This window comes from Vigna angularis, chromosome 1 (genome assembly GCF_016808095.1).
Source record: "Vigna angularis cultivar LongXiaoDou No.4 chromosome 1, ASM1680809v1, whole genome shotgun sequence".
Taxonomy (NCBI): domain Eukaryota; kingdom Viridiplantae; phylum Streptophyta; class Magnoliopsida; order Fabales; family Fabaceae; genus Vigna; species Vigna angularis.
Genome location: NC_068970.1, coordinates 6,074,171 through 6,095,624, shown reverse-complemented (window position 1 = coordinate 6,095,624; position 21,454 = coordinate 6,074,171). Strand labels below are relative to the sequence as shown.

Below are 21,454 nucleotides of genomic sequence, written 5' to 3'. Positions count from 1 at the left end.
TTTTAAAAAATTTCATTTTTTGATATGGATGAGTTAGTTCAATATTATTAATATTATTAGGTGTGTTCCTTGCACCAATAATAAAGTTAGACCATTGATTTCTTAAAAAAAAAATGTTCATTTAGATAATTTGTTTGAGATGAATGACTATTGTTTCTTAGTTGAAGGCCTGATAAAGAATTTAAAATATAAGTAAAAATAAACCAAATTCTAATATATTTTTTCTATAAATAATTAAAAAGTAAAAGTAAAAAAAAAAATTCTAACCTAAGTTTATAAAAAAAATAAAATATAAATCAAAATTCGATTTTTCGAAAACCGAATTTTGACCTAAGAAAAAATTGTGCTATATGTATAAATATAAAACACAGTATGTTATCTTCTCGTAAATTAAAATACAATTTGTGCTATAAATTTGTGTTATATGAAAAAAAAATCACAAAAATTGAGTAATAAGGGAGGGGGAATCACACTTTATTTCCAGAATAAATAACTTGTTGGGTGGCTTTTACACTGTACTGTACAAACTTCGTAATTATTGAAACAACCTAAGTAATCTATTCCCCCAGAATAAAGAAAGAACCTAAATATCTTTATTTAATTTCTTCCTTTCGCTAGATAAAAGAAAACTCATGCTGTCCTCTTCCATATTTTCAATTTCTTACTGCAAAAAACAGATACCAAACTCCCTGAGATATGAAAAGAAAGTCAAATGCACGGAGCAGACACAAGGTGAAGTGCACTTTAAGAATCAGAATAAGCGAACTGCCATCTTGAGTTTGTTCTGTTTCCATTTTGGTAACTTGTAAAATTCATTCTTATCCATCCCTAATTTCTCTTGGAACTCGGCAGGTGACAAATAAGCCTGTTCATGAAGCTCGAACAAGTCAGGACTAAAATGAAAGAAAGCTTGGTTATATGTGAAATTTCGAAAGTATGAAGGGGGGAAAAGAGATGAGAAAAAACGCAAGATGCAACACTAAATCTAGTTGTTTTAATTTACCTCTCGTTTAGTAACGTCAATATCTGTTATAGGATCTGTAGAATCTGTGTTAATGCGATCATATGGGTGAACTGGGAAACTTTCATCATCTTCAGCTTCACCCTCTTGCACATCCTCCTTTATGGTAAGAGATTCTATTCTCTTGCTCATAGAAACCTCATTGTCAATTGTCTCTGGGTTTGATATGGTGGTAACTGAACCCACTTCAAATCATAACAAACCAAAAAGAGAAATGGCATTTTGTATCAGAAATATTTTAACACAAACGTTAAATATCAATGCACTCATCTACTGCATACCTTTTTGGGACCGAGGAATCAAATTTTCTCGAGCTGATGGTAGTTCAAAACTAGAAGTAAGATGAGATATGGCTGAAAATTTAGATGCCGGTTTCGCTGTATCCTGTGCCCCAGATTTTGGGTACAATTTTCTAACCATTGGAGGTGGAGTTGAAAGGTTCCTTGTATTTGTGTTCTCAAAATTAGCTGCTAGAGCATTAAAGGCCGGAGATCTGCCCCTCACACGAACACGATCAGGACTGACAGACATGCTACGGGAACGCTGAGATTTATCTGGCACACCACCGGACCTTCCCCCATAAGATACTGATGCTCTTCGCTTATGTTTCTGATAATGTATTAGATATTCAATAACCATACCGATATACTTTTTTATATCTATAACAATCTATTGCCAACTAAGACCCCTACCCCTGTGAAGGATCAGCACCAATTCCACATCCTTAAAATGTTGAATTCAGCAGTAAAAATTCAATATATAGTTCAGTCAACCAGGTCCAGTAGTTCACTTCATAACTTAATTTTATTGAATGTAGCTACAAAAGATCTCGTGTTTACAAGTTTATTGAAGGTTTGAAGCCATAAAATGAGGTTAGGCCACAGTGGTAGAAAATAGCAACAAATTATGTTCCTTCTTCAATTATAAGAAATCTAACCTCATTTACAGATATATTAGTTATTTATTTTTTATATCCTTAATTTATTGTAAAGTTTATTAGCAGCATAAGTCACATTCATTGATGAAAAAATTACTTTATTGAATTACAGAGAATATCATTAAATAACAACTACTTCGTATAATTAGTACTTTTAAAATAAAATTTAAGTTTGACATTATTAATGAAAATTAATTCATTTATGGTGTAAAGTAGTTATTTATTTTTTGTAGAGAACCAAAAGTAGTACCATTAGTTTCCAGCATTGGTTCTTGGTAGACTCATTTCAAAAGCTTATACCACTCTTTTGTTTATCATTATTTTAATTTTACGACAGGAGGTCCTTCAAACATTTGTCTTCTCCAAGTCTAAACTTTAGCCCTCTCCTTGGGAGTAGAACTGGATTCAGAAATTATGGGACCTTAAGACAAACCTTATGTCTATTCTAATCTAAATGTCATTCACCAATCTTTCCTCTTTTTTCTCAACAGTAAAGTAATGGATAATATGTATAAGCTAGTAAATCTAACATTTCAATCCATAATTAAAATAACTAGTCTATGCAATTTATCTTCAAACATTAAACATTACGTGGTAAAGTAGTTCACCAGCCCACCACTAATTTGGTATGTGGAGTTATTACTTTGAGTTCGCTTTCACTTGGGAGAATTTACTATTTGTGAGGAAGATATGTGTTCACTTGGGAGAATTTACTATTTGTGAGGAAGATATAGAGAGATTGAGAATGTTCATTTCATGTGATTTGTGTAGATTTGTGGATGAGGATTTGAGAGACGAGGATTAAAACCAATCTCTCTTTAGATGAGAGGATTTGAAGGATGAAAAATAAAATTACAAAAATAACCCTTAATAATAATAACAATAAAATAAAAAAATAAACAATAATAATATAATTTTTTTCATGTTAAAAATTAATTTTTATTTTTTTTCTCTTCTTATAATAATTTTTATAATTATATAAAATATTAACAATTACAATTTTATATTACTTTTACTATCAAAGATATTTTGATAATTTTTAATTTTTATTAATTAAACAATTTTTTTATTTGTTACATAAGTCAAATTCTACACTAATTTTCATAAATTTTATTTTCAAAATTCACTCTCACCTCCAAATCTCTTTAAACAAAACAATCAATTTACTCTCAAATCACTTCAAATCCATCAACTCATTCTTCCCCAAATTAATCAAGTAAACACATCCTAACACATTTTGGTCTGACAACTCTTTTCATTATTAACAATTAAAATAAAGTTAATAATTTAAAAGATTAATTATTTTGCATTGTATTATTTGAAGAATAAAAATATGTAATAATATTGTAACTCGTTATTAACCTTTATAATTTAAATTTAAATTATTAACAATAATAAAATAATTTAATATATAAACATAATTTTTTTAATTTATCTAATTATAAATGTTAGTTAATCAATTAACTACTTACAAAACATTTATATAATGAACTATGTCTTAATAAAAAAAATATCAAACTAGCTTGCCAACCTGTTCAACTATGACTAGTAGTTAGTTCACCCTCATCGTCTTTTGGTAGACCAAGTTAAAACTATTTGGATTGACCCGTTGTATCAAGTAGTAATTTATTTATTTTCTTTTAAATACCTTTATTCATGGAAATAAATCAAGATCACTAATATTACCAAACCTTTAAAAACTTTGCCAGATTAATAATTTTTTTAATTCATGCTCATCCAAAGTTTTAAATTTCTGTGATTCAAAAAGAAGCCTAATCCAAAAATAGAAACATTAGAATAATATACAGTTAAGTGTGTCCTTATTTCCACTTATTGTGAAAAAGTAATAATTTTTTACCCTTCATTTTAGAGAGCTTTTGAGAAAAATATATTATTTTTCAAATATTAAGCTAAAACAAGCACGGACTAAGAAAGTTTTGTGATAAATGGTTAGAAAATATAACTTGACAAGAAAAATTATATCAATGAGATAAATTTTTAATATAAAATTGAAATTTTGATAAAAATTGTTCAGCTGAAGCACTAGTTCTTTCCCACTAAGTCTATTAGTGGTGTGAGATTTAGATGGATTTGCAAAAAGTTTTGGTTCAAACTCAGACACCGCCTTTGTATATCAAATGAGGGAGGGGGGGAGCCCTGCTACCAAGGAACAATGGGATAAACAGACAGTATTCTCTCGTTGGATAAAATTATCTCACTCGTGACATCTAATGTTCCCTCTTTCTTCAGAAAAAAGGTTATTCTGTAATAAAGGAAGCAAATAAAAAATTACTTACAAGTACGAGTGCCGCTCCCCCATTTTTGAGGATTGCAAGCTTCCTTTGAAACGAGTTTCCCAGCATCTACCATAAACAAGGAATTATTATAGTAGCCAAAAGTATAGGACTATTTCAGGCTATACGTATACATCGAGAAACTTACAGCAGATTTCGCAGACTCCCATTTAAAGAAGCGAGTGAAGAAAGGAGGCTCACTGCCTTCCATGACAATATATATTGGAGCTTCACGAGATAAATTTTCTAGAAGAAAGTCACGCTCAAGAAATTTCTGTATAATTCCAAAGAATAAGTTAAAAATTGTACACCTGGTTTCAGAAATACTAGAACGTAAAATACTTTGAAACTGCTTTATGGTATTCTAATAATGATAGGAGTTGTCATAGTTAAACTTAAATCCATATTAAAAATGAAAAACCTAGAAGAACATTAACTTAGTGGAGAGAATTTTGATTTATAACGTAACTCAAATATTAGACAACTAGTCACTAAATTAATCTAGAATGTTTTTAGCTTCCAGGAAAAGCAAAACCAGTTATACCTCACCAATTGTTAGAGCCTGTATTTTACTCTTTGGGTCAACCTGCTGGCCAACCCAGACGAAGATTTCAGAGTGACAATCCAAGATGCAAATATCTTCTGTCATCAAATCATCCTGGGAAAAGTTGTATATCTCTTTCACCTGCAAAAGTGCTTTAGATTAATGCACCGCAGAACAAATCCAAATATTTGCATCTTCACAAGCAAAGCATACGACATAGCAATGAGATTTTATTGGGGATGAAATCACACCCTAGTTTAATTCACCATCTAGATCTATCTTAAATGCACCTTCACTTACTAGAAAAGTGATCAATAGCACACTGACCAGTCTTTCTGTAAGCATTCCACATCCACAGTTATATGATGGCCAAAACCACTTTGTAGAAAGATTATGTCCTAGGTCCTATATGATGCTTTTATATGGATCAGATTATTTCGTTCTATTTTGCCAATTATAATGTCAACTACCCGCTATATAAGTTTGACCAGTTTGCTGTCTGCTGTTTATCATTCAAGTTTTAACCACGTGACATCTAATTCAGCGCTCAGATTAATGAAAACCAAAGAAATAATCTTTCTAGCCTAAGATTTGAGTAACAGAAATGTGGTTGTTAAAAAGTGTCTTCCAAAACTGTATATTATCCCAGTTTTGTAACCTTTCACTGGCCATCATTCTTGCTGGTTTTCCTAGCTTGTTTTTCAATCCTGTTGAATCACTGTTGAAAATGGACCCTGTCATTGACTTTTTAAATAATAGAAGCAACTTAAAAGTTAAAATGTTGTAAATAAAATATTGACATAGGCAAAAACTTCTTTAACATGCCTTCACACCATAACTCGGAATATTCCAAAATCATATCAGCGGGGTGTACACACCTTTAAAGTTCCTGCATAGGGAAAGAAGCCATCACAAACAAGTCAGTCATTTGCCTTTACGAAGAGAAGTAACTGGGGATGAAGATTAGATAAATCTCTTCGGTCAACAAAAAAATTAGTTCTTACCTTTTGAGAAGTCGCAAGAAAATAGGTGAGGGTCGCTTTCTTCATCCCTCTCGATCTTTTGACTGGGATGTTCTGATTTTCCTCCCAACAAATCCCAAAACAATTCCGATTCTACGCCTTCCTTATGTGATTTGCATGGTAAATCCGGCTACACTCAATTGCCAAGCATATGCTTTAATTAATAAACAGTGATATATATTTTTTATATAGACATAGTTCGCAGGATGAATTGGACGATAACGCCTGCCTGGATCAGAACCCAGGACCTGAACTAAGAGGTATTATAGGTAACGCCAAGTTTATAAATAAACTTCACAGTTAACCGTTTCAACATGAAAATACATCCCATTTTTAAGAAAAATAATTCTTTGACACACCTAAACTTTTTATATTCATTTGATACTATCTTTACTTACTTTTTATTTTCTTTCTTTTTTGAAAAAGTACAAAACTTTAAATGAATGGAAAAGTGTGTTATGGTAGCATTACTCCATTTTTAACTGCTAGTCCAACATGAATATGTTTACCAAAAGAACCTTTTGGTCTTTGATTTGAACGAATCAAATTTTAAGTATTAAACATTTCAGAACATAACGGACCTTAATCAAATCCAGCATTCTGTCAACAAGCTCTTGATCATCTGAAGTTGCTAAACCTCCAGACCACGTAAAAACAGTTGAATCACTATGAAGTATGTAGCAGTAAGTGGAATTCAAGGAGGAAGCAACCTGGTTGACAAAAAGGAATACGAAAAGAATTATTTTAAAGAGATGGTAATTTTACAACTAATTTAGTTTGTGTAGTTGTACAAAATTTATCTTTCGGTCCCTATAATAAAAAATTATTTATTATAGTCACAATAAATATTATTTTAATCTTTTAAGTCTATATACATACTATTTTTAGTCTTCCTCCAACACTTAAAGTTATAGGAATTAAAAGAGATTAAATAGTAGCATACATAAGAAAAGGTATGAGTTTTAAGTATAGGGACCAAAAGATAAAATTGGTTTATAGGGTTCAAATCAGTAATTTTAACTTTAAATAAAATCAGTATAATTTTAAAGAAAAATTGAAATGCCCGTAAATGTAGAATTGCTATGAACAGACAAAATGACATACTGGTTCAACTTGTATAGCTTGCATATTGTCTGGCCCAAAACCCTGGATGCGGAATAATGCAAGACCATCCTCACTGTATGTCTCATCTGGAATTTCCTTCTCTGCAATGTAATTCTTGTATCCATCACTAAGTCCACCCTGGTAGGTAGATGACCAGTATTAAACAAAACAAATATATTCATAAAAAAGAAGATTTTTTTTTCTTAGTTAACCCAATACCAGAATCCCACAAACCTTGAAGACAATACAGCTTTGGAGGATGGCATGGAATTGAATTGGTTCACTGCCTTCATAGATACGAACCTTCAATTAATTACACACGGATACTGTCAATAGGGATACAAGCAACAAACACAAACATCTATCAGCAAATTGAACATAACACATTCGTAGAAAAATTACCTGGCAAGGAAGAAACTTCATTGACTCAACCATTTTGTTTGCCAGTGAAAGAGCTGAAGCCCTCTCTTCCTAATTTCAACAAAAGAAAGCTTCTGTAAGGAATGGAGGCAAACACATTTATGCAAGGCCTTTCTGGTCCCAAAAGTTACCAATGTTGTGTACAGTGTAATGAAATGTATAAGTAGTGATTCACTAATACAGTTTCAATTCCATTAGAATATTTTGCAGTCAGATTTTCTGATTTGCTTACATGACAGATAACATGATAAACACACATGTGAAAAAAGAAATAGAATAAAGCTCTTTAAATTTTTCACCTCAATACTGGTCTTTCCAACCCATGTTCCTATAAGATGTTCTTCCTTATCTTCTCCAGGATATGAATATTGAAAGATGTAGCAATCTCCACTATACAATTTTGACTGATCAGTGGCTGGAAGAAGAATCTTTTCCTTGCTATTAACACGCCAAACCTGTGTGATTATGATAAAGATATTCTTAACAACACAAACAAATAAGCAAGACAAATCTAGGACACTGAAATTGCAATTAGTCCAACCAAATAGGGAGAAGTACAAACAAATCGTTTGAAACTCTCACAGGATACCATCTATCACATGTTTAAGAAACAAAAGAAAATATTGGACAGCATATCAACTACAATCATTCATAAACTTCGGAAAATACTTTCACCTTGTTGCCCAAGTATCAACCATAATTTGAACGTAAATTTCATAAACTCTGTAAAAGGATTAGTACTGCTGTAGTTAGGCCATGGTCCTAAGTATGGAACCTATATTCCAAAAATTGAAAAAGAGAGACACATGGACAATGGAGAACAGAAAGTGGGAGAGGTCGTTACGCTAAGAAAAAGCGTGAATGTGATCCATAAGGAGGCTGCAGATAAGGTGATTATGATTAATTACAAGAGAGAAGGAATTGGGAGCTCGGACAATTTTGAGAAGGAATAGATGGAAGTTTATTCCACAGCTGTTTCTCTTTGCTTTCCTCTTATCTTTGGTTATATTTAAAAATTTGTTCCTCATGAAATTGTTTTTATGTTCTTAATTGAGAAACTGTACATTTTGGTCCCTACATGGAAAAATGTTTACAAATCGGTCCTTACCATTTGCAAAATTCATCACAAGACTAAATGTTTATTAAGTTGGCAAACGTTTTGTTGTATCGATTCCTAATACCATATAAGACAAAAGTTTGACAAGTCAGCAAACATCCCACACCATTATGGCTTCAGAAAATAGCAGGAAACTATTCATAAAAACATTTTTCATGTAGGACTCAAAATGTAGAATTTTTCATATAGGCACTAAAACGAAATATGATGTTGAGTATAGGTACCCAAATTTTAACATAATATTTTCCATATTTTTCTATACATTCATTGTTTCTGATATAGTTGTAAGTTTTTACATTGGTCTTAGTAGATAATAGCTCATATTTCACTCAATGGGACTTTACTGGTCTGTATTCTTTTCCATTAAACCCTAAATCTTAACAGTGGAATGTGGGAAATTTCTTGTACTCGTTAACACAAAAATGTATTATGGTGAAGTGCTTTTTCCAATGCAAAAAAGAGAAAAAGAAATCATTTTACAGTTGATCTAATTAAATTTTTAAGAAAATGGTCTAAATAAGATTTTGGTCCCTGATGTTTCTATCTATTTGAGATTTGGTCCATCAAGGATCAATATGCCTTAGTAAAAAGAAACTATAGGAGGAACCAAATCTTCATGGGAAATAGGGATCCCTAGCCTAATGAGTAGAAAATATAGGACAAAAACTCAAATGAGAGGAAAATATAAGAACTTTGACTTTCATGACAAGGATCAAAACCCAAAACATCAACAAGATTAGCAAAATCCCTAATTTATTTCATCCTTACTGATTCTTCTATAATTTATCTACAATATATACTTGAATAGATTTGAATAGCTGAATTACTTGTTTTATTTCATTAATTGACAAATTTGAATTGCTATAGATTAGTTATGTATTGGGCAACCTCCAAGTTTTATTGCTCAAGGAAAGTCTTTTAAATTGGAACGTCGTTTCCGCAAATCCTCAAGCAATCTCTTAAGGCTTCGTTCAACAAATTAGCATTGTTGCTCAACAATGTGGCATAGCTTACAATGAGACAAATCATTCAGTATTTTATCATCACTCGAATGCTAGGTTTATCACCACGGCATCTCATAGTCACTTTCATACCAAAAACCTTGGCAAACTCATATTTCTAGAGGATTGAGGTAGCACAATCCAATAATGGAATAGTTATTTCTCAAAGGAAGTATGGATTGGATATTTGAAGGAAACTAGGCTAATGAATTCAAAGTTTGTTGACACAACCATGCATCCTAGTGCCAAACTCCTCCCTAATCAAAGGGAGCCCCTCTCAAATCTTGAGAAGTATAGAAGATTAGCTGGAAAAGTGAGCCATCTTATAGTTACTCACCTTGACATTTATTTTGGAGTCAATGTGGTGAGTTAATTTCCTAATTATCTGTGTGAAAATCATTGGAATGTTGTGATTCGTATATTGAAGTACATTAAAGGTTCTCTTAGAAAAGGTTTGATATAGGGACACAAATCACACCTATGTTGTATGTCAATTGGGTAGGCTCTCCTTCTAATAAGAGATCCACTTCTGACTATTGTGTCTCCGTTGATGATAATTTGATCTCTTGGAAGAGCAAGAAACAAAATGTTGTAACAAGACTATCTACTTGTGAGCTTAAATGGCTTAAACAATTACTTAAAGAATTGTAATTTAGAGAGGTCACTCAAATGGCACTTATATGTGACAATGAAGTTGTTTTCCATATTAGCTCAAATCTAGTCTTTCATGAAGGTATCAAACATATTGAGATTGATTGTTGTCATTTTATTTGAGAAAAATTGTATCTGGAGACCGGTGGAGTATTATGGATACAGTGATTGTGATTCAAAAAGATTCTTTCAATATAAGAAATCAATTAGATAAAGGATGCAAGACCACAGAGAATTTAAAAAGAATACCAACAAAATTTACATCAAGAAATTTAAATTTTCGATAATTGTTTATTGTATACAAACCAGTAGAGAGTACCTGCAAATGTCCTGTGCAATCTATATAGGGTTGAGGTTCTTCTTTTACAGGTTCAGATTTTAAGAGACCCTTGACATCCAATCCTTGACGTTTTAGAAGTGCTAGAAAGTGACAAAAAAAGGTAGAGAATTACAAGAACATAATGAAGGCCCGGGCAATGGAACTGACAAAATCATTTTAAAGGTGTGAAAAATATTCGGTCCAATGACAAGCATAAAATTTAATTAAAACTACCTGCTACCTTGCCACGACCATCTTCAGACATCACTTGAGATGCCCGAGGCCAAGAATCAAACTTGGACTTGAACATTACTGTTTCAAATCCTTCAATTACACGAACTATATGGGACTTTGGTCGACCAGTGCCACTGACTAACTTCTGTTTTTTCGTCCACAAAGATTCAGAAGTCATTCAAAATCACAAAATATACTCAACAATACAAAGAAAGAAACAAGAGATGTACATCTGCAGCTCCACTTGCACTTTTTCTTTCATCAAGAGATGTGTTTCTTCCCATCCATACATACACCTCCAACCCACAATCTAAAATATAGCATTTGTTTGTCTCCAGCAATTCCTTTCTCAAGGAATCAGTTTCAACAGGTTCTGTCTTCCCCTTGCCAACACTGGAAAAGTTATAATTTCACAATAACTAGAGCAACATAGAGTTTTACATTTCAGTATAATAAATGAATTTCATCTATTCAGAATTACATACAACTTTGGTTGAAGGAATATTAAATTTATAACAGTCTTACATTGATAAACACCATAGTTTTAAAAAAGGGGAATAAAAACAATGGGTAAACAATTAAAAAATAAAATTTAACATAAGCAAACCGCATCCAGGTATCGTTTGGTAAAAAAAGTGAAAGGAATATACTGACTGCAACTATAAATGAAAAAACCAGTGGGAAAACTGGAAAAACATATTACCAAAGTAGTTCTGGAGGATGAGAATCAGCAAACTTATCATCATCACTGACTGTTCTCCGTGGAAGAGGAGCAAAGCCCCCGAAGCAAGCCCAGAATTCTCCACTTTCAGAATCAGACATCAACTTTCCATCCTCTGCAAGAAACTCGAGCATTTATATCCAATTAGTGATACCAAGCAATCAGGTTTGAATCTGTAAAATATACTTACACTTACCAACGGAAGCTATCTCACATTTCCCATCATGGTAGGTATCCTTAATAAACTGTACAACCTCCAATGCTTTGGCCCTTTCTTGAATACATGAGTTGGAACCATTAAATTGGAAAATTTTGGACTCAGTATCCAGAATAAAAACATCATCGTGGTTTAGCGAAGATCGAGCAAATGGAACCTATAACCAACACAAATAGCTAATCAACAAGTAGAAAATAATGTTTACATATGTGGTGTGGCATACAGTATGCACAATAATAATATACAAGACTCAAACATCAACGAGCCGTTGGCAGAGGAATAAGGTCAAACTTGCCTCTTTGACATGTACCACATGTTTCCCTTTGCATACAAACAACCGTGTCTTATGTTTTTCGGCCTCCACATGTTTAAAACCAGAGGCAGCTCCACCTTCTTGAGGTATGATGCATGGTTTGAAATAAGAGAGGAACTTTTCAGTTTCGTGGCCTTGTACTTCACGATACTGAACAGCCCGTCCTCCCAGAGCTGCATCCAACTCGACTGTCTTGATGGCTGCAGCACCAGCCTCATCCTATTTTAAAGTTGTGATCATCAGTGAGAAAATGAACCGAGGGAGACGATATCAAATATTAAACCAAAAACTACTGGAAGGGGTAGCAATATATAAACAGCAACACTTACCTGACTGGTCTCTTTACCAAGCCAATAATGGATATCATAACGCAGAGCACCACTTTTTGAAGCAGTTGTCTACATGGAGAGGATAAGAAAAAAGAAATATAAGATACTCATGGAAAGACATTAATGCATACCTAATGCAGGAAGAAAAATAAAATCTACCGGACTAATATTTATCTGCAAAAAGTAAAATAATGAAGAATAACATAAATCCAACACGAAAGTTATACCAAGGAAGATATTGAGACTCGAACAAAGATCTTAAATTTATATTTTGGCGGGAGGAAAACGAATCTTATATGGTAAATTCAACAATCTCTTTTTAGAGAAAACCCCATTCTTATACATATGTGAGCATGTAAATCTCTAAGCTTCCTGTTTTCCCATCCTATGCATGTATCTCTCTAGCTAAAATTGGAATTGCTAACTATCCCAACAAAGAGAAGAAAAAGACATCAAACATAAACATGCTCACATTTTAGTGCAGCGAATGGTTCATGTAAACTAACATTTGTGTGTTCATAATTAGAAAAAACTTCATAACCAGAACTTTATCAACAAGGCAGCATCAGTTAGGATTTTTATTTAGCATTAGATGGATGGTGTTATCGATCACTTTGTCTTATACAAGGCAACAATCATCTTGAGTCTGACTAAGCTCATGATAAACTTTGTCTAATTCTTCTAGCCATGCAGAACTATAAACTAAGGTGTTACAATGTGAAATGGTAAAATAATAACAAAATTTAAATTATTTAGATTTACCATAAGCAAGAGAGCTACACACACAGTTGTAATAAATATATAATATTTTATAAGATACATAACCCTGCCTAGACCCCATGATAGTGGGAGCCTCATGCACAGGACCTGATTATTCACATGAATCCTGACACCATGTTTACATCTGCAGGTATTTAAAGCATGGAGTTTACATTTTTATATCGGTAAATGTTAGTAATTAATGCTACCTATTCAATTTTATTACCAAGACAACCTTATATATCTGTCAAAACATAGAGTTCACATGATGCATGTTTTATAAAGAAAATAAAAATAAAAACACCAAAATCAACCTTGTATAGTATTGTGAATTATTGATATCTAACATCGACTAGATATTTAATCAATGTAGTCCTTATAAGACTGACAGTCCTAATATTATAAGCTTATTTTTTTAAAATCTAGTTATGCTTCAAGCGCAAATTCTAATGTGGTATTAAAACCTATCCAAAATTCTAAGACATCTCATTATGGGAACGATAGGTAAGTCCATATAATACAGAAATAAAAAGAAATACTAGCTTCTTGAAACAAGGTTTAGAGGCTGGCATTCTATGAATGAGTAATCATTTGGACAATGTTACTTACCTTCAAGATCATATAGGAATCCCCAGTGAAAAACTTTCCATGAGATGACTGAGGGATAGGAACTGGATTAAAATTCTCGATACGCCATATTTCAAGTCCACTGTATATGGTTAAGGAGAATGCATTGCCAGGATGAAAATATGATAATTGTTAAACAGAATGATATATTATTGTTAGCTAGTGCAGGATACTCCTTTTGGCCAACTCCCTTGAAAGCTGGATCCAAATCTCTCATAGAAACAGACATACTGTTCTTCTACTATTTGGTCTTCCACAACCTAGCTTGAATATAGAAAACAATTACCCTGAAAGAAAGCCCTGTAGAAAGGAAAATATATAATTCATCCATGGTGGGTGTAAGAAAAGCACATGAAAAGGCTTCCACTGACTTTTTCAACTAGGAAAATCTGGCTCAGAATAACTATATGAAGACGGATTGATTTAGATACAAGTGGTTACATTTAATGTGCTCAGCGCAAGATTAACCATTCATTCACAAAACTCAAAAAATTAACTTAAATATATTCATGTTCCACAAATTTTGACATGTGTGGGAACACTTCTTAAGCGTGTCAGCAATTACTTACTCACTAATAGCTGTTTAAAATGAAAAAATGAGTATACAAATAAATAATCAAATCCCATATGCTTGTTGCTGGTAAAAACAGCCATATCCTAATATCTCGTAGGTATAACCTCGTCAAATGCCAAAGTGTTCCGATCCTATTTTCCTTGTCGATTATCTTACCTCATTTTTTTCAAGGGCCTTTAACTTTAGAAATTGCATTTTCAGTGATCACAAAATAATTCCTCGTTAACGCTGACTGACTTAAAATATTTAGTATCACGTTTATTCAAAAGAGAACACACGCACAAATCTTCAGGGCACATGCAGTAAAGACAATGTACAGAATTTGCCTAAAACACCAAACCTTGAAAGAGAATGTCACTCAAAGGAACAGTGGTTTCAAGAAATTTTTCAGCTATTAATAATATCAACTAAAAGAGGGAGATATCTGAAAATACATAAATTCATCACGAGTTTCGTATGAATGCAAGCAAAGAAGTCACAACAAGCTAAAATCAACAAATATATCAAATATCCTTACTTAAATTCACCTGTTTTATCCATAAAGCTTCCCCAATGTGCAATGTTAGTACTTACAAATTTTTTATCCCAGATTTCATCCTCCAACTTTTTAAAATTAAGCATTTTTTGTTCACTATTAAATGATATATTGACAGCAGGCCCAAATGATTTAATTTTAGAAAACTTAAGTCTAATTCTGCCATTACAATTTATAGGAATCAAAACTGCATATTCTCTAAAACAGATATCCTTACAATTTTCAAACCTCGAAATTCTCTATTTGAATAACAATGAAAAAGCAAAATCCAGGAAAAAAAAACCAATATACACTGAAAGCAGTGAAACAAACAATGAATCGCGTTCCGGTTTCCAGGCCTTATTCCTGGAATTTCAAAAATTCATGAAACTAAGTGGGAGAAAAAAAAAACAATCAAAACCCGATGTGAAGGGAACCAAAGAGACCAGAAAAAATTATCAGTTCAATTCAATTTCATTGACACAAAAAGTCCCTTGTCCTTGACCTCTTTCAAGTAACCATTTTCTGGCCTTCAATTATTGTTCAAGAAAAATGTCAATGCCTTCAAACGTCATCAACATGTAATTAGATTAACTGCGAGGCGAGAATTGAGAATTTGAACGGAATGCAAATTGTAAATTGCGCAGTCGTAAATGAAACACGGTTTCAAAATATATTAACGAGAGCACTAAATGGAATTCCAAATGCGGGGGCGAGGCGAAGGTGAAAATTGAACACAAGTACCTTGTTGTTACCAAGCAATCACCTAGGCGAGAAAGTTCATTCTCTCTTTTCTTCTTCTTCTTCTCTGGTTTCAGTGGGTAAATAGCGAGCATGCATGTAAACTAGTTTGTTTCTTTTCCATTTTCTGTTTCTCTGAGTCGGTTCTAGATCTATTTTTCTAAAAAAATGAGGATAGTGAAGTTTAATTTTGTTATTTATTTTTTATTTAATTTTAATTTTAAGGAGAGGAGATAATAGGGTAAAGAAAAGAAAGAAAAGGGATGGTGCGAGAAAGACTGGTGAATGGCTGGTGATGCAGCAACCTTGACCTCCGCATTGTGAGGCTTGCGCGCGGAAAAGAGACAAAACTGGAAAACTTGAGTTATCATCACCCTATTCCAATGCAAATCATATTACTGCTGTGTTATTCATTCATGCAAACTATGCTACAGTGTGTAATATATAATACTATTTTAGCACGCATTGCAAAATTCTAATATTTATTTTTATATAACTCATTTATTAAAAAAATAAGTGATCTTAGATTTATAATTATGTCATAGTTAAGTTTTCTTTTTTAAACTATATGATATATTAAGAATCTCGATGCAGAAACCTAACGTATTTACAATTAATACTTATGGATAGAAAATTCTTCACTAAAAATAAGAGAATAACATTGTAATTTGTGTAATCACATTGCGATAAGTAATTTGGAAAAATCGTACCAGAAAAGATAATTAATGAAATTGGAAACTCAGGCCTTACATTTCTATGTTTTCAATATGAATATGAAGTTTAACTATTTTACTCTCCAAATTGGGAACTTTAATTTATAATATCAGTATGAAGTATTGATAGTGTGAGATAATTTTTTTTTCAGCAATATTTACGGTAAAAAAATTAAAATTTACTTTTTTATAAATTAAAACTAATTTATGCAGAAATTTAAAATCATGATTATGTAAGAAAATTTAATAGTCTACATAGTAGCTCATAAGTTTTTTTTTTATTTACCTGTAGCTACTCATTAAATTCTCCCAAACTTAATTTTAAAGGTACAGTTATGAATTAAATTAGCGTGCTCAAATAGTTACTAGAGTTGTAAACTATTAACTAAATTAGTTTTTGAAATGATGATGATTGGTCATAGTATTTCCAACTTAAATAATAAAAAAAAAACTCTAAAAAGTTAAGTAATCAATCAGAGTAGTTCATTATTATTAGTTGGTATCGTTTAACAATATTGAATAGACTAGATTCCTAAACACGCTTACTTAATCAAAAGGGTTTAGTCTCAAATTAATTACGCATTTTTCATGATTTTAAAGGATTACAGTAGTAACATTTTCTCATTGGTAGATAAAAAAAATAAACTAATGAAAAGAAAAAAAATAATGATTTTACAATATTCCAATTACTTTTAGCTATAAGAAGCTAATAACCAATCCAATTGTTTCGGTTGCGAGATTGAGTCACTAAACATCTTCACAATTTGTTGTCAGGTCGAGTCACCAAACACTTTCACAATTTGCTATCTTTCATTGTTCGGTTTCGCTCTTCCATCCCGAGGTGTACCTGTTAAAGGTTCTCCAGTGTTCAAGTCAGTTTCGACAATTCAATATAATAGTAATAAATACACAGTAAATTCAATATAATAGTTTCGTTCCAATGACTTTAATCGCTGCTTACCTTAATCTTTACATAAATAACTACATAATTTTTACGATTGTTCACTCTTAACCGTCCGGTCAGAGCGAAAATAATTCTATGGTTGTTCGGCCAGATTAACCAGCCTTATCATTATGATCGTCATACTCATCCCGATACACCAAATATGCCAACCAAACACTTAACATATAAATTCGACCCTTAACTATTAATAACGATTTAACCAAATAGACGTATCGATAATTTAAAGTTTCAGAAATTATTTGATATTTTCTTAATTTAAAGATCAACGTGACCTATTATTTCAATTTTAAGACTAAATAACCGATCATTAATAATTATAATGTTTTTAGTTCAAAACAACAGAAAAAAAATTACCGACAATTATTTGCTGGCCATTTTTTTCTATAGCTAGCCAGAAAATGCATTATTTGATTACAAATTTTAATGACTAATTTATATTATCGAACGGTAAAATAGCTATGTAGATTTATTATCAACTCCCATATTTAGTTGGTCAAATTTCCTTTGAGGACCTTCTAGAGTTTTTGTTTTTACTTTGAATCACTCTGAGGATTGTATTAAAATCACTTAATTAATCGACTGCCACCAAAAGTCATTGTAGTGGTTATTTTACTAATTTCATGTACCAATTTAACAGCTATTGCAATTTTAAGAATTAAATTGGTGATTCAACTATATATACATTTTAAACTTCTTAATATATCACGTGCTTTTACCACAATTTAGGCCTCCAGAAACATACTTAGGTTAGTGCTTTAGTCGTTTAAAACATTTAATGATTAAAACTAATATTTTTGCTGGTACTTTAATTTTAGAAAATTGTCAAAAGTACTTCCTAAATATTAGTGTTGTCAATACAATATCTCAATAATTTCTTTTACCACATAGTCATTTGGTAGTATTTTAATTAATTGACTAATTTGATATATTTGCATCATTTTAATAATAATTTAATAGTAAAATATATACGGATTAAATGTATTTTTAGTTTATAAACGTAAAATTAAAACTTATTAATATTCGAAACTTTGATACATTAAATTTAAAAATAATTAATTTTTTTTGACAATGTGTTTTGGGATTTGATAAGTTTCAACTGAAATGTTAGCACGGAATACAGTTTTAAAAAATTCAAAAGAAAAATGTTTTCTTAAAAGGATTATATACATTTATTTTTAATATGTATAAAATTTATAATGAATTACACTTTTTAGTCTAAATTTAGATATTAAAAACATATTTAATCATTAAATATTAATATTGATAATATGCTATACGTAAAATATAATTTGTGATAAAAATTTATATAAAAATTAACTTAATACATAATCGGAAAATATAAAAATTAACTTAATGCAAAACGAGATGAATATACTTTATCTTGGAAAAATGAAAAAGGAGATAGAAGGAAAAAGTGACAAGGTCGTGCCTTATTTAGGTTATGCTAAGTTCCGAAGCTGTTCTATTTCAGCTGAGATAGGCTGAGGCGTTCCCACGAGTCTTATGCAAGGTCCTCGTAAAAATGCTTCTTAAATGCATCAAGATGCAGCACTTGCAGACCTATACAAACGAGTATAGAGCCATCCTCATCAGGATCAGGAAGAAGCACGAAATCTCCATCGAAGTCATGTGTTGCTGGACTCATTAGAACCTCCTTCCCCCACCCAAAATCAATGCCGTAGAAAGGTAACCTCAACCAACTCACCACAGACAAATTCGGGTTCCCAAAGAAAGGCTCCTTCTCTCTCCGTTCTTCGTGAAGATCTTGATGAAACCTTCTTATATTCTCCTGATTCTTCAAGAACTCAATCCCCGACCTCACGTACTCATCGCTCACCCTCTCAATCGCCTCCCTTATTCTACTCGCCGTATACCCCAAAGGCTCCGACACCAAATCACCCGCAAGGCTACATGCAACACTATCCAAATTGGCATTCCCGAAGTACCCTTCTGGCAAAGGAGGTTTCATGCGACCCCTTGAGTCAACTATAACAGTAAGAACGGTAGGTTGGTTCTCTTTGTGCTCCCTTGCCTTGCTTGCACATCTCCATATGTGACCAGTCACGCTCTCATAACGGGAATAACCACGATCATTTCTAGGCCTTGGCGAACTCTCATTTGCTCTCTTTTGCAATCTTTCAATTTGAGTTTTGCTTATTTTAACGAAATCCATCGTGGTTTCCTTCTCCCTTTCCTCCCTGTTATCAGTTCGGCCCAGCAAGAAGGGCGGATCATTGAACTCCGTGTGAACGTGACATTTTGTTAGTGGCACCAAAGGAGGCTCCCCAGCACGCAAAATTTTCCGGTCAAGGAATGGCACCGTACGCAGAGGCTCGCCCCGTGAAAGCCTTGCCCACTCACATACGAAGTGCAGTGCACTTGGTCCATCCACAACTGCGTGCGAAAGTGTTACGCCAATACAAATGCCACCGCACTTGAACTTCGTCAGCTGAACCAGAACCAACGGCAACTCGTGAATTGGTAGGGAGTAGTAGTCCACAGCAGGGACAAGGTAGTGGTGTTCCGAACAAGATGAAAAATCAGCTAAATGTTGTAAGGTTGATGATGATTCGGCTTCAATGAATCGAACGCCGGTGGCATTGCAATCAATTTCTAAACGTCCATTGTTTGTCCAATGCAAACGACCGGCAAGTGGATAAAACGGCACCAGGACTCGGCTTAATGAGTCCTTCAAGGTGGAAGCAATGGTGTTGTATTGAGAGAGGCAGTTTTGTGGAAGACGGTAGAAGTAGATAAAGGGCACGTGGGTTACTTTGCCTGTTTGATCCCATTCAGATAAAGCTACGCGTCCGCACCATGTTGCCTCTATTGGCCTCACAGTGCAGCATGCTTTCACGGTTACGGACATGTTTGGCTTCTCTCAGACAAGATAAAAGGTTTTCGAGGGTGAATCAACGATGGAAGAGGTTCATTTGAAGTGTTTCTGACAGTGCATGCTAATATATCAATGCGATCATAGCCCTAGTATTTTCTTTTTCTCTATCTCAAAATCACACACTCAGAAGCAGCAGAAAAGAGAGGATGGGGTTGGCTGAAATTTGATGCTTGATAGTCACATACACCGTGCCCATTTATAGGCATTTGATTACAGTATAGAAAAAACCTGAGAAGGTAACTTCATCAATTTGTAAAGACAATTTATAATTACTATTTGCAGGTGTTAATTACTCTGTAAGCCACTTTTAGGGTCCAAATAGAAAAGGTGGGCCCACGTCCACAAGGCAACTTGTTGCTCTAAATATCTCCATCTAGATGGATTTAATCACTCACATTGCCTCTTTTCATTACTTTATAAGCATCTTTTTAATTGTTAAACACAGCTCAACTTTTAAAGATTTCCAAAAAGTTATAATATAAGAAAATTAGTCAACATTTCTTTTTAACGGTAAGCAATACTTAATAAATAAATAAATAACACAAATATATATATAGCATAAAAAATAGAAATACATGATAATTAGTAATGATATGATGACACACTTTATATTTATTTGACACATAGTATAAAGATAAATTGATCACAAAAATGTAATCTTTTGTATTTTTTTTAAGAAAGCAGAAAATAAAAGTAAAAAGGAATAATGTTAAATAAATATAAAAAATTTAACCGTGTGAAAGAATATTTTTCATATCTGATTGGCTATTCACGATTTTAAGGGGCACGATACGAAATGTGTCATCGGCAGGACACTTTGTTGGATGAGTATTGAAGCCCTCTAGTCGTAACATGTTATCAACCACTAGCGATACAAGCACCTGAAAATGGCATAGAATCAAACGTTGAAAACCAATCACAAAACAAATCAATAAAAAATTCTCCTAGCCGTGGCCTATAACAATAAAATATGACATTGACCTATTTTTAGTGATTAATGATAAGTTGACATATATTTATATTTATATTTATTTGATATTTATTATAAGAGTAAAATAATTATATAAATATTTTTTGTATTTTTAAGAAAAAATAAATAAATAAAAAAAGATAGTGTCAAATAAATAAACAAGTGTGTATGTCAAAATATTATTTTTCATTTTTAACCCTAAAGGACACATGACAGTATAAAGTTGTTATATTAGTTAAGACAATCCTCTTGTCTTTCTTTATTACTAATATTACTATTATAATTTATTATTATTATTATTATTATTATTATTTTCCTTTTTTGTAATAATTATTATGATTGTCATTTTTATAATTGGTATTGTTATTATTGTCATTATTGTTATCTTGTTTTTGTTATATCATTATTTTTATTATTATTAATATTATTATTACAATATCATGGTATTTGAT

The 21,454-nt window shown here is 32.3% G+C and overlaps 2 protein-coding genes across 2 annotated transcripts; both read right to left on the bottom strand.

The window, feature by feature from the left end:
- Positions 1-445: 445 nt before the first annotated feature.
- On the bottom strand, positions 446-15,843 carry LOC108322190 (villin-4). The gene is made up of 23 exons (XM_017554205.2): positions 15,463-15,843; positions 13,804-13,930; positions 13,613-13,712; positions 12,245-12,313; positions 11,898-12,134; positions 11,582-11,759; positions 11,368-11,500; positions 10,895-11,057; positions 10,665-10,809; positions 10,431-10,531; positions 7,642-7,797; positions 7,325-7,393; positions 7,157-7,225; positions 6,923-7,060; positions 6,400-6,528; positions 5,801-5,948; positions 5,675-5,685; positions 4,797-4,937; positions 4,401-4,526; positions 4,256-4,321; positions 1,303-1,630; positions 1,004-1,206; positions 446-865 (listed from the first exon to the last, which is right to left on the bottom strand). The coding sequence occupies exons 2-23, from the start codon at positions 13,857-13,859 to the stop codon at positions 752-754; spliced, it is 2,880 nt and encodes a 959-aa protein (XP_017409694.1). The 5' UTR covers positions 13,860-13,930; positions 15,463-15,843; the 3' UTR covers positions 446-751.
- Positions 15,844-18,486: 2,643 nt separating this feature from the next.
- On the bottom strand, positions 18,487-20,236 carry LOC108322157 (spermidine hydroxycinnamoyl transferase). The gene has a single exon (XM_017554151.2). It carries the CDS (start codon positions 20,003-20,005, stop codon positions 18,638-18,640), a length of 1,368 nt encoding a protein of 455 aa, XP_017409640.1. The 5' UTR covers positions 20,006-20,236; the 3' UTR covers positions 18,487-18,637.
- Positions 20,237-21,454: the final 1,218 nt, after the last annotated feature.